The 12,649-nt window shown below is 43.1% G+C and overlaps 1 protein-coding gene across 1 annotated transcript in view; it reads left to right on the forward strand.

Moving 5' to 3' along the window:
- The window catches only part of LOC132572600 (EF-hand and coiled-coil domain-containing protein 1-like), a 137,148-nt gene that overhangs the window by 113,021 nt on the left and 11,478 nt on the right, over positions 1 to 12,649 (forward strand). The window contains exons 5-6 of the mRNA XM_060239849.1: positions 1,161 to 1,320; positions 6,789 to 6,947. Of these exons, the coding sequence (XP_060095832.1) occupies positions 1,161 to 1,320; positions 6,789 to 6,947 (319 nt within the window). The remainder of the gene's footprint in view (positions 1 to 1,160; positions 1,321 to 6,788; positions 6,948 to 12,649) is intronic.

A 12,649-nucleotide genomic window follows, 5' to 3' on the forward strand; every position in this document is an offset into this window, starting at 1 on the left:
TGCAACGTAGTTGAATCAAATAAAAGATGGTAGTAGCAGGACTTTTTAAAAGCAGGAACGCAGTTGGTGTCAGGGTGTGTGGCCTAATATTCAAATGAATTCGTGCCTGGCTTTTTCTACAAAAAAAATCCCTGGGTAGTAGTACCACCACCAATTACAGTAGAGAATACATGTGAATAAAGTCTGCCTTCCCTTTTTTACCTGTCTATCAACCATGGTCCCAGAAGTGGTCCTAATCCACTCTGAATAAATTGATTACTCTTTTGGTTGGATATTGGTATTGACTGGTCTCTCTTTGTACCCTTCCACTTTGAGCTTTGAGCATACACCTGCCTAATGATCTGAACACTTCATACACCTGATGATTTGAGCTTTGACTCACAAAAATGTTTGGAAGAAATATTGTTAATCTTGCAGGTGGCACTGAGCTCCTGTTTTAGTTTGCTGATCCAGAAAGGAGAGTGACACTTCACACATGGCCTTCTCCAAGTTTTTGATGTATTATGCTGATTTCATGAAAGGAGCAAGAGCCAAAAGGCTGCAATCCTAGACTGTGTGTCTGCTGATTAGGGAACAGTTGTGGATGCCACTCAAGTTGTCTTTGAAGCTTCTGTTGGGAGTTGTTTGTACAATAGGACAGGCAAGGTGATTTTGAACAGGATAAGCAGCTTGCCACAGAAGAGCGACTGCTGGAGAAACGCCACTCTCTTTTGTTGCCTATGAACATAGCTCAATGATGACAATCAGAAACAAAAGTCAATGACATGAGGAAATCATTTTAGAAATGCACCATTCATTGTTAATGCTAATATGATTCTGTGATATTAAATAAATGACCAATTTTTCATGATTTTCATTTCTTCTGTGTACTTCTGAACCATGTGTCCCATATTTGTTTTATATTTTTAAAAATGAAGTTTTTGTCCCAGGATGACAATCTAACACTAGCAAGATTTGAGTCCAGTAGCCCCTTAAAAGCCACCAAAATTTCCAGAGTATATGCTGACAAAGGGAGCTTTGACTCTCAAAAACTTCTATCTACTGGACTCAAATCTTATTGGTCCAATCCTGATATTTTACCCTGTGGCTTGTAAAAGGCCATTTGTCTCTGGATTTGTTAGATTAAAGTGACAAAGTCATTTGGATCTTTCTTCCCCCAGATGCGATAACCCTGTGGTGAAGAGGCTGATGTCGTATCTTGGCAACATTAGCAGGAATGAGAACACCATTGTGGAATTAGTCAAGGGACTCTCACAATTATTAGAAGAGCTTGGGACCAAAGGGCAAGAAGTGAAAAAACTGGAAATAAATATGGAAGAGGTAAATTCCTTGGCACTGTGCCTCCTTTAAATAAAATCCAATGGGTCCACTGCACAGAGTTGAGTCCAAAGAGCCCCACATGCATAATGGCTGCTGGTCTCATGGTTTTGTTTCATGACCACTGCTCCATATGTTGTCAGAAAGCACTTCCACAGTCTCCTTGAAGGGCTACTTTTGCTGGAAGGGGAGGGCTCAGAAGGAGGGACATGTAATTTTTTTCAGGCTGTCTTCTGCAGTTCCTTTAAAGGGCCTACAGTAGATGCCCGACAAACAGCTGAGACATGGAAGCAATCTGCTCCTGCTTCTTTGCTGTTTTCAGATCTACCTGGTAATCCCCAAATATATCTGGAATCCCTCCCGGAGAAAACCTATAAACATTTGGGATGCCAAAACGTACCCCAAAATACCAGTAAAGTATTTTTCATGTATATTTTCAGCTCAGATAGATCCAAATGCACATCCCTACTCAAAAAGCCTTGATGCGCTGTTGGATCTCTCTGTATGGTCCTTTGTATCACAGCCAATGGTATTGCACAGTCAGCCTCTGGACAAAGACTTAGTCTAATTTAGAGTAGCTTGTCATAGTTCCAGTACTCTCTGTTTTTGACTATGCCTTTTTCTGCATATGCTGTATCTTGCTGGCTGCAAGGTGTGATCTTAGCACTATGAAGTGACATGGTTTATATTTCAGATATGTATTTGTAAGTAGATACCATGTAAATATAGTTTGCATTCCTGGCCCCTTACTGTAAATCCTCCCTTTCCCAACCCAACAGTTGTTAAAAGCATCTACAAGGAAGTCCCATGTACCACGTATGTGGCATACTTACTTTGAGACTTCCTGAAAGCCATTGCTTTGAAACTTCATGACTACTGCTTCCTTTCTCAGTCCTGTATTGCTTCAAGCATGCAAATGTCACCTAGCCTAGCATGGCATCCTGACTGAATTGACTGATATTACAAGTCCAGAAGAGATAGGTAGAAATATACCAATTTATGAATTTTCTTATAATCTGCAAGTCCCAGACAATGTGTATACAGAATTTCAGGTTTCTGATGTGGAATTATTAAAATGATGTTGCTGTCCCTAATGTTTAGTACCAAGCATCTTTGAATCTCTGGAACACACAAGGCTTTGGCATAAATAGCTGCTTACCCCATTATAAATGACACATAAACCATTTAAATTAACGTAAGAATTACTGTCATTTTCTGTAGGTAAAATTGGATCTAATTGCACTGTGGTGCTTCTCCTTTGTACAGTCAAAGTAACAGTTTTAAAAGACAATAAAAAAGCAGAACAAAACAAAAGTCTCTTCAGCCACAGGCAGGTCAAGACTAATAACCACACATATGGATCAATAGCTGATCCAATCTAAAAGTATAGAGGCCAGGAGATGAAAACGGCTGTTAACTCTGATTCCTTTTAAAGTGTGTTCCGATACTCAGCAACTATAAATTCAAAGGGCCATCTTCCAAAGGAAGTTTAATGAAGGTGTCAGCTCTTGAATGATAGATTGAAGAAAACATGAGTAAATTCTAGAGGTAAGTCGATACTTTCCCAAGCCCAATGATATAAACAAATGCTGGTAAGATATATACTGGACAAACTCATCAAACAAAAGTAGCATTACTTTCATCCACCAAGGAAGGGACCTTATCTGCATATAGGCAATTAGCCAGAAGCATTTACTTGCAAATTGCCTGTTCATTTTTTGTCTGCAGGAATTGCCTTTTTGTCAGGAGCCACCCAATGTAGATGCTGTCTGCATTTTAAAAAGATAATAGAAAGTAGTAGGTGAACACATAGTTGGGCTGCAGCCTGGAAAACCACACAACTAACTTTGGGGAAGTCTTGATTTTGATTTTGATACCTGTTATTAGGTACCAAGCAGCACTGAATCAACTGTCTGCCCGATAGGACTTCTGATTTTTTGCTGCTAACTGCTGTTCCTGGCGCTACACTGTGAAGTGTCTTCGCAATTTCAGAGAAGGAATAGGGGAATTAACACTCTGATTAGACACATCCCATCCTTTGGGTGCACCTTAAGGAACATTCTGGATTATGATTCTAGACAGTATCAAATCTTTAATAACAATCACATAACAAATAGCCAAGTGTGGCCCTGTACAGATCAAAAAATCCACAATGAGGGAAGGGGTCACAGGGCTAAGTTAAGGTTTGCAGAAGATATGAAAATATAATATCATAAAAAGGGGAGTATTTTTAAAAACTAAATAAAAACATCACACATTCAAAACAGCTTCTTAACAGCACAGAGCTTGCAAGAACACCTCATGAGATCTTGGCCACCATTTTGAGTTGTAAAGCAACCCATCGTAACAACAAAGTATTCTTCAATGTAAAGCACTGCTTTACCAACCCAGAAAGGCATGGCGGTGGCAGCAGTAACAACAAGGAGGAGAGTGGGGGAGGGAAAGCAGAAGCAAAGCCAGCTGTGTGAGGGGAAGGACATGGTCCAAATGCTAGTGGGGAGAGGAAGCAAGGACAGGCAGAAATGGGCATGAATCTTTTTAAATTAGGGAGATAAGAGATGTTATGTCTTGAAACATAAGCTGATGTACCGCATGGCGATCGCTACAGAGGCGACCCCACGGGTCCCCGGATGTAGCTCGCCAGATGCCCCGCCCATCAAGATCTGTGGGGGGAAGTTTGACTGACCAGGATTGGACTGGTCAGACTGGGGGGCAGTTCCGGGTAATGTATATAAGCGGGACCCGGCCCGCGTGTTCCCTCTCTTGTAATGTACCACTGAATAAAGCATGTTGCCTTCAACCCGTCTCGCAACTCAGTACATTACAAGAGAACAGGAAGGAATAGAAATTGGTGTGGAAGTCGGTGTGGGAGAGAAAGCCAGAACCAGAGGGAGGGGGAGGGTGGTTCAGGAAGTAGTACCAGAGCAAGAGAAGAAGCAGGGTCAGTGGGGGAGGGATGTCTTCTTCCTTGCAAATCCTTATGGATCCCACTTTTGTAATGATCTAATGGTGGATTTCAGCTTTCTGGTGAATCCATTGAGGTAGATGATCCATTGCCCGCTGGCCTTGCACCACCAGCACCTTCAAATCTGTGGTTAAGAGATGAGGAACATTAGATCTCCATTAGTTCATATTGATGTATAAATTACAGAGAACACTTGCAGGGTGTCTAATGCACAGTATGCACTGGCATTAAGTAGTGCTGATCAGAAAGCAAACAAGCAAAGTGTGTTCATAATACATCCAGATGGTTAAGATGATGGGAGGCTTTGTAGAACTTCTTCACTGCCTCTGTTGGTACAGAATGTATTTAGCACATGACTTCATTAATACACTGAGTTCTGGTAGGACTTCCTCAAAAGTTTGCAGTGTATTTTATTTCCTCCTTCCAAAGAAGAAGAAACTGGCAGAGAGCATTGCATATTGCAGCATACGTATACAGTCAGAGTTTGCACAAGAATGCAGTCTGAGCAATATAGTGGATTTTAAGAAAGAATTTCATATGCATGTTGTCCTGATGATTTTTAAAATGTGTGTGGTGAGGAGACTGCAAGATTGCATATGGATCTGGGTTTAGCCACATGTGGTCTACAAAGTGTTGGCAATGAACAGAACAGCAAACCTGCTAGCTGGAGGGCGGGCACGCAGTATGATTAATCTACAACAGATTCATACTTCTATTGGAAAGCATGAACAATTTCTACACCTGGCTGCTGATCAGATGGCAACCACAGTGCTGGTAACAGGAACAGGAAGCTCTGTTTGTTTCATTGCTATGAAACTGGTTGTGGAAATGGGAATTTTGAAGTCAATATTTGACAGATAAGATGGGCTATGTCATCTATCCATATTACAAAATGACCTGAAGGTTAGGGAAGCAGAGATCACACTGGACTGGTAGAACTGACTGAGTTTTCAGCTGATGCTGTCCAACTGCCAGTTAAAATACATTACTGCTCTGTCAGCAAATAAGGTGATCTTCTTAGAGGAACTCTAGCTGGGCCATAGATTACCCTACTTTTTATTCAGGCAACATTTGCTCTCCAGAGCTTTGAAATTCCTCCTCAGTTACTAAATATTGATCAGGGTAATATTTTCCTACTTAATAAAATCTATTTCTTTTCTCTTTTTTAAAATAACTGTATTCTTCTTCTTCAAACTATGCTTATCCCTAGCTATTCTCATTCAGTTGCCTTCTCTGAAAGGCCCATGTTATCTCCTGGAACTACAGTAAAGATTTTTAAAATATAATTTAAAAAATAGCAGGAACTGGTGAATGTGAAACTTGTCGCAATGTGCAATGAAAGTATATTTCCAATAAGCATTTGCAAAGAGTGGCATTTAAAATGCTGCACAGATTCTTCCTGTGTCCATTGTAATGAATAAAAATGGTTTGGCGTTAAAATGGGAGCAAGTATTCAGAAGAAACCAGATGCTTAAATTGAGCCATTTCCTCCCAAGGCAGGTTCTAATACCTTGGTCAAAGCATCACAACATGCTGGTCCACAGCATCCTTCCTCTTGCTCTAATCCAAGACAAATAAAATAATTTGTTCATTTGAATAGCACAGTAGCTAACTAAGGAGGACTAAAACGTTTCAGGGTGCTTTCACACAGATGCCTTACATTCCATGGCAGTTTGAGCCAAGCTGACCTAGGATTCAACCTTGTGGGATCCATTTAGCCAGTATTCCCCATGCAAACTATATTAACCCTACAGTGATTTTTCCCCCCATGTTTGAAATCAGTCTTCAACAGTAGGTAATATTGCTTAATGCTGTGGTCATGAGACACTCATAAACCAGCTTTCTGATTATGAGTACCCTCAAGAGCAGCCCTAAAAGAAGTGTCTTGCAAATCAACAAAGTACTTGACTAAAATACTAATTTTAAGGAGGTGACCAGCTATTAAACACATGCTTGATTTAGTCACGTAGGCAGTCCTACTGAACGTAATGGAAATGCCAATATTTCTCCTCTGCTTAATGATCCACTTAAAGCAATCAAAGGTATTTCACAGTCGTGCCGCTAAGCGTGTATTTCGTAACTATGTTGGCAGATACTAATGGCGGAAAGAGAATGAAAAGCACTGATTGAGAGCTTGACTTTATTATTGGTACAATAGGTCCACCATGCAAATAGATGCTACAGAAGCTATGGAACCAAATTAGTGGTAGCTGAGAGCAGCCCAGCCTTTGCAATTATGAAAGTTAATGGGAAAATATATTCCAAGTGGCAACATCTGAAATCTGTGGGAGGTCTCAGCATACAAAAAATAACCCAGGAAATATCCATTAAACAGAACAACAAGTATTTGTGTAACCTTACAAGTGACTATATTCTTCATTGACAGTTTCCACTTAGCAAAACTTAACTTGGTTATCAAAGAAGACTTCTGGAGGCCAATAACTCTGATTAAAGGAGAAGGGTTGAATGTGCCACAGTACTTTTCATATCATTTGTTGTTGTCCAGATGAAAGGCCCCTTGCTAGGAGAACTGCAGCAGAAGATGGAGGAGACTGAATTCCTGAAGATGGAGTTGCAGATGTTGGAGACGGAGAGAGTAAGGCTGTCACTGGTGGAAGAAAAGCTCTTGGATGTATTACAGCTTCTTCAGCAACTCCGGGATCTGGTATGAAAAGAAAATAATGTGAGGAAACAGAATGTTTTGATGCTGCCATTCCATTAGGAAGAACCACCTTTGTATCTTTTCAGAAGGTCTCCTGTAGGGACATCCAATGGCAAGTTGGGCTGAGCTACAATGACGTCATTAGGAAAGGAGAAGCAAAACACCCACCAGACAGACTCAGGCACATGCTGCTCTCCAAATCAAAGATCTGGGGCTTAGAACTAAGGATGTTCGAAGGCAGAGCTACCAACTACACATACTGCTGTACCCCTTTCACTGACTTTAAAATATATATATATATATATATATATATATATATATATATATATATATATATATATATATATATATATATATACCCTGCAGTTACCGGGGATTATTTAATCCTCCTTTGCTCCATTTTCTGCTGAAAAGTGTCTCTTTCACAAAAGGCCACTCTTACTCCTCTTGGGGGAAATTTACCTGTATAATTTCTTCAATGGGTTCAAAAGCAGAATGCAGTAATAGTGTTATGTAGAAAAATGATTGTCTCACTGTTCAGACTGCAGTAGTGGTGGTTGCATGGTGTGACATTTAAAAAAGGAAAATTGATCATAAAACTATTCATTATGTGTCGCTGTGTCCTCAGACTAATAAAATGCAACTCTTAAGCTGTTCCCCTGGCCACATCAGTATGCATTAAGGTGTGCAAAATTTTTCATAATAATTTTAGTTTCGGATTTGGGGTAGGGCATTGGTTTTGTTACCTGATTTTTCCGAAGGTCTGTGACCAGTTTGGGAGGGGCTCAAAATTTGAGACTATTATTTTTTGTCATTCCACACACTGTGCTCCAAGTAGCAGGAGCAGGGAAGGAAAAGAAAGGAGGCCAGCCCTGGATTTAGCATGCTGGCATTGTCCCTGCCTGAGGCTTCTCCCTCCTGCTGACATTTTGCTCAGTAGCAGGTGAGGAAATTGCTGCTGTGACAGCCAAGCTTCTTGGGAGTCCAGGAGCCACCAGCCTGACTGCCATTTTCCAGTTAAGGGAGAAGCCTCCAGTGGCACAATGCCAGCGCAGTAAGTCTGGGGCAAGTTTGGTCCTTTCCTTTTTAAAATGTAAAGAGACCAGGTCTACCTGACCATAAATTGTTATTCAACATCTTTCTTATGTCTTCCCGAAACACTCCAAAAATTCTGCATGATAAATTTTCGTCACTCCCAGAATGTCAAACATGTTTCATGTCACGTCCGATGTTTCCAAGCTGACCTAAAACAGCTAATTTTGAGTATAATTTCAAGTTGGGTATATCCAAATGCACACCCCTAGTATGCATTTGGCATGTGTGCTAAACAAGTGGGTCAAATTAGATCAGGGTCTGGGAACAAGTCTGAAGGACAGTAGGGATGACTTCCCATTCTCAATACTGATATCGACAATATTCCCACAAATGTCTAAAAAGTGGTCATCCAGTGTCAGATGAAATCTTCAAAGCCAATGAACAGGTCTTCTGTTGATAAGAGGCAGGATTTCAGTGCTCTGCACAGCTTCATTTCCTTTTCCCTTTTTGTTTAGTTACTATTAGTTAGATCCAAAGTCAGTCTTTCACTAGAGTAACAGTACTTATGCCAGTGGAATGGCAGTTCCATTGGTCCAGGGAAGGAGGTGCTGATACTACCCATTTTCCTACTGCAGACTCCCATTTTCCCCCCAGCCTGTCTGTGATCCCTGGCCCTTTGGACCTTATTATTTTTATTTATTAATCTTATATCCTGCCCTATTCCACAAGTGGGCTGAGGGCAGCTCACAACATATGTAAGTAACAACATATAAGTAACAACATATAAGTAACAATACAACCAATAATATAACAAAATTAAACAGTCAAAACAGGATGTTACTAAAAGAAGGCACTAAAACAGACTAATGCCTCCTGCAGTATATTAAACAGATGATGAGAAGGTATCCTAATTTACAACAGTGCCCTGTAGGTAACAAGCAAATAGCACTGAGCAGGTACCATGAGCAGGGGAAGCACCAAGGCAGTGAGCAGGTACCATGAGCAGGGGAAGCCGAGATTATTGGATCTTAGATCCAGACTGATTATCCACTAGGCTTGTTCTGGGATTGGAGGTCTCGCCACCCCCCCACCAACACTTCTGTCCGATTTCACACAAGCTGCCTTGGAGCTGCAACTCACTACGCTTCTTTCCTGCAGCAAGCAAGATCCTCTGAAAACCAGTTTCTGCTTGCCACAGGAAATAGGTGGAGCGAGTCATGACTCTGAGGCAGCTTCGGGGGGAAAGAGCTCCAATGCTGGAACAAGCCTAGTGGGGAATCAATCCCAGAATATGTTATGTTTAACTGTTATAACATAGAATTATACTTGAATTCCTGTTTCCTTAGTATAGGATTCTTTGTACATTGCTCTCAAACACTGTGCAAAACAAACAGTCTTTACAATGCTGTAAATGTCATCTAAGATGGAGGAGTACTGCCTCCCTCACTGTATATATTGAATACTGATGCCCTTTAAGACTTTTCTTACCTTCCTAGCTCCTCAAATACAGACCTGAAAATTGCAGTCAATGTTTGCAAATCCAAGTGATGGTAGTTTACTGAAGCCTGGGTTTGTCTGAGAAAGGTATAGTTTAAGGCCCTGGACAGCTCTGATGCAGCATCAAATTCTGTCCTCATGGAAAATCAAACAGGCAGCCAGGCAAAATTACAATGCTTTGGTTCAGATATAAGTATGGTTGAGTTGTGAAACTGAGATTCAGATCATAGGGTTTGGTTTGTCTTGGCAAATGCTGGTTTCATGACCTTCACTGTTTTCCTTGCAGAGACCCTGCAGATGCCACTTTGCATATGCTTACATTACAATTTACTTTGTGGTAGTAAAGTGATACGTATGCACAGTGGAATCACTGGCAATCCCAGAAGGCAGGCAGCATTATGCTATGGGTACTGTTGTGTCTTGCATTTCAGTCTTGAAGTTACAACACAGCGGACGCTACTGAGGTGACCAGTGGAAGCCCACTGGTCCCCGGATGTAGCTCTGCTAATATGCTCCGCCAATCAAGATCTGTGGTGGGAAGTTTAACTGGCCAGGATTGGACCTGGCCAGACTGAGGGTTGTTCCAGGTTATGTATATAATCGGGACCCAGCCCGCGTTGCTTGGCCTTGTGATGTACTCACTAATAAAGCATGTTGCCTTCAACACGTCTCATCACTCAGTACATTACAGTGGCGATGAGGATGGGATTCTAGCCAGGTAACTCCCAACTGACCTGGCCAGAGATGAAGAAGACACGCAATCTAGGGAGACTGAAGCACCCGCCACCACCTCCATGGCTAACCCAAGTGGGACAACTGGCCACCTTGCAGAGTTCGACTCCACCAACCCCGATAGGTGAGAGACCTACACGGAGCGGGTCGACTCCTACCTATGAGCGAACATGATTATAGACGACAGCCGTAAGAGAGATGTACTCCTGAGTGTCTGCGGGGAGGTCACATTCGAGATCGCAAAAGGTCTCTCAGCCCCCGCAAAGATCATGAAGAAAACGTACGAGGAGATAGTCACTCCTGACCAGGCACTTCTTGCCCCAGCCATCCATCATTGCCCGCCGATTTCTCTTCCACAAGAGGGATCAAGGGGTGGGAGAGACGGCCGCTGTCTACCTGGCCGCCCTCCACCAAATTGTGGGGAACTGCAGCTTCGACAAGCTGGATGAAGCCCTGAGGGATCAATTCGTTTGGGGCCTCCGAGACAAAAGACTGCAGCAAAAGCTCTTCGCAAAGGAAGAGCTCACCCTCCAACTCGCCTTCAACGAAGCCACCACGTTCGAAAGAGCAACCAAAGCTTACCACAACCCACGACCAGAAGCCGTCCACCAGGAAAAGATGGCACCGGGCAACCCAGAGGAGGAGGAAGCAAACCAGCTCTGTCGCCAACCAGGAATGGGCCTGAGAGTGCCCACTCGGCCATGAGTGACCAAGAGATCAGGCAACACCAAGTACGGCAGCTGTGGGGATCCACACAAGTGACAGGACTGCCCCTATTGCAACGTGGACTGCAGGAACTGTGGAAGAGCAGGCCACATAGCGCGGGCTTGCTGGGCCAAGGCCAACCGCAGACACCAGTCCATCAACCACAACTCGACCGATGCTTATTCGACTGCATCGACTAGCCTGCAGGTAATGAACTTGCCCCTCACCACCCGTGATAAGGTCAGAGTGTTGGTCCTAATCGAGGGCACTCCATGCCTAATGGAGCTGGACTCGGGCTCCTCCATCTCCATAATTTTGAGGAGTCGCTAAGAAAACTTTGCCCTCGTGGCTGGCCCCGGCTGCGACCGGCTGATTTCATATGGCGGGACTTCCAAAAAACCCCTGTACAAATTTTGGGTTGGGCCACTGTAAGGGTAGAGTTTAAGAACTTTAAGGGCACGTTGGACATAGTCAAACCCCGAGGAGGTTGATCTGGGAACGCAGGGCGCCAACCTACTTGAAAGACTGTGTCTTGAACTAGGGGGGGAGGAGTGTTGTGTCTTGCATTTCGGTCCTGAAGTTACAACACAGTGGACGCTACTGAGGTGACCAGTGGAAGCCCACTGGTCCCCGGATGTAGCTCCGCTAATATGCTCCGCCAATCAAGAAGTTTAACTGGCCAGGATTGGACCTGGCCAGACTGAGGGTTGTTCCGGGGTATGTATATAATCAGGCCCGCGTTGCTTGGCCTTGTGATGTACTCGCTAATAAAGTTTGTTGCCTTCAACATGTCTCGTCACTCAGTACATTACAGGTACCGAAATCCGTTCAGATGCCTTGGAAAGCAGGCAGACTGTCAGTTTGGGATCTTGTGTCTAGCATCTCAAGAAGGCAGGCAGGATTATAAACTGGGCAGGAGAAGACACATGGCAGAAGAAAAACAAAATGGGCAAGTAAAAAGCTTTAACTTGGAATCCCCAAGAAGGCAAGGCAAAGTTACAGAGAGGGCATAGAGGCAGATTATGTTATGCTTGTATACCCGGAAAGAAGGCCAGAGTTAAGAGGAGGGCACAGGAGACATTACACAAAGTAAACATTTGTGTAAACCGCAATTAATAATATACATAGAATACTAACAAGTGTACCTTTCAATCTGCATTAGTACAAACACATGGGTCGTTTTCGCACTCACCTCCAGCCGGCGCGACCCCCCTCTTCACCGCGCAGGATCTGCGCGGATTTCGCACTAAATGCCGCGGAGCAGCCTTTTGCACCGGAAACTCCCGTCGCAAAAGCCGCTCAAATGTAAATCGCCAAAAAGCAGTTTGGCGTTTGCGCGGCGTTTGCGACGGGAGTTTCCGGCGCAAAAGGCTGCTCCGCGGCATTTAGTGCGAAATCTGCACAGATCCTGCGCGGTGAAGAGGGGGGTCGCGCCGGCTGGAGGTGAGTGCGAAAACGACCATAGAAACCCAAGAATCTGTGCTCACTATTGTGAGTAAAGCCTGCCAAGGAAAAAGAAAGGGAGGAAAAACTGACATACTAAGCAGATAACAGCAAAACACTAGAAATAGCTTGAAAAATCCAGTAAACAGAAAAAAATTAGTTGATGCAATGAAGGAACTTGGATGGAGTCACTGGTTATATAAAATGAAGAAAGCCATCCTTCCCAAGCCACTGAGACAGCAATGATGATGATGTTGATGATGATGATGATTTTTATTATTTTAACCTCCACC

Source organism: Heteronotia binoei, chromosome 5 (assembly GCF_032191835.1).
Source record: "Heteronotia binoei isolate CCM8104 ecotype False Entrance Well chromosome 5, APGP_CSIRO_Hbin_v1, whole genome shotgun sequence".
In the NCBI taxonomy this organism is placed as follows: domain Eukaryota; kingdom Metazoa; phylum Chordata; class Lepidosauria; order Squamata; family Gekkonidae; genus Heteronotia; species Heteronotia binoei.